The sequence below is a fragment of the Octopus bimaculoides genome, chromosome 21 (assembly GCF_001194135.2).
Source record: "Octopus bimaculoides isolate UCB-OBI-ISO-001 chromosome 21, ASM119413v2, whole genome shotgun sequence".
Lineage (NCBI taxonomy): Eukaryota > Metazoa > Mollusca > Cephalopoda > Octopoda > Octopodidae > Octopus > Octopus bimaculoides.
In genome coordinates, this window is record NC_069001.1 from 32,826,224 (window position 1) to 32,827,078 (window position 855).

At 39.9% G+C, this 855-nt stretch overlaps 1 protein-coding gene across 7 annotated transcripts in view; it reads left to right on the forward strand.

The window, feature by feature from the left end:
- LOC106882018 (SPATS2-like protein) overlaps positions 1-855 on the forward strand; it is a 130,091-nt gene that overhangs the window by 23,561 nt on the left and 105,675 nt on the right. For 4 of the 7 annotated variants that reach the window (XM_052975448.1, XM_052975447.1, XM_052975445.1 and 1 more), the window contains exon 2: positions 607-686. The exons of the other annotated variants lie outside the window; for them this stretch is intronic. In XM_052975448.1, coding sequence (XP_052831408.1) covers positions 650-686 — 37 coding nt within the window. In that variant the 5' untranslated portion in view covers positions 607-649. The remainder of the gene's footprint in view (positions 1-606; positions 687-855) is intronic. 7 annotated transcript variants of the gene reach the window in all.

Sequence of the window (855 nt, forward strand, 5' to 3'; positions counted from 1 at the left end):
AAACATTACATTTGTCCGACATCGAAGAAAAGAGCAATTATGTGGATGTAAATTCTATTTTGTCTCTTCATTCAAAAAAGCGTGGAAAGATGGGTGCGGTGCGGTGACGGTGGTAGGACAAGAAATTCAAATCACATTTTCTTTCTTTTATTTTTTAGTGAGTGCGGTTGCGGTGTTGGTGGTGAGATGTTGAGGTGTTTGTATATGTCAGAGAGGGAGCCACTAGGTTCAGTGGGTTAGGTGACTAATCACATCCACCGTGCAAGTAGAAATGGACTCCTGTCGTGTCAGGTCTTCTGATCCAATTTCAAAGTTTACACTGGTTTATGATACGATGACTTTTGGAGTCTAAATTTAGAATGATTTCAATTTCCTCTTTACTGGATTGCCATCCAACTGAACGAATAAATGGGAAAGTGCATATGTGACACAGCATCACATTTCACTATCTCTCTTTCTCCTTCTCTAGTTGTCAGTCTGTCTCTCCTCCCCCTCTCTCTCTCTCTCTCTCTCTCTCTCTCTCTCTCTTATAGAAACAAGGTCATGTAGCTTAACAGGGAGTGAGAAATCAATGTTTCTTATTCATGTCATTTTATTTATTCTTAGATATAGGCGTAGCTGTGTGATAAGAAACTTGCTTCCCAACCACATGGTCCTGTGTTCAGTCCCACTGTGTGGCACCTTGGGTAAGTGTCTTCTACTCTAGCCTCAGGCTGACCAAAGTCTTGTGAGTGGATTTGGTAGATGGAAACTGAATGAAGCCTGTCATATATATATATATATATATATATATATATATGTGTGTGTGTGTGTGTGTGTATATATTTATGTCTTCGTGTTTGTCCCCTCACCATT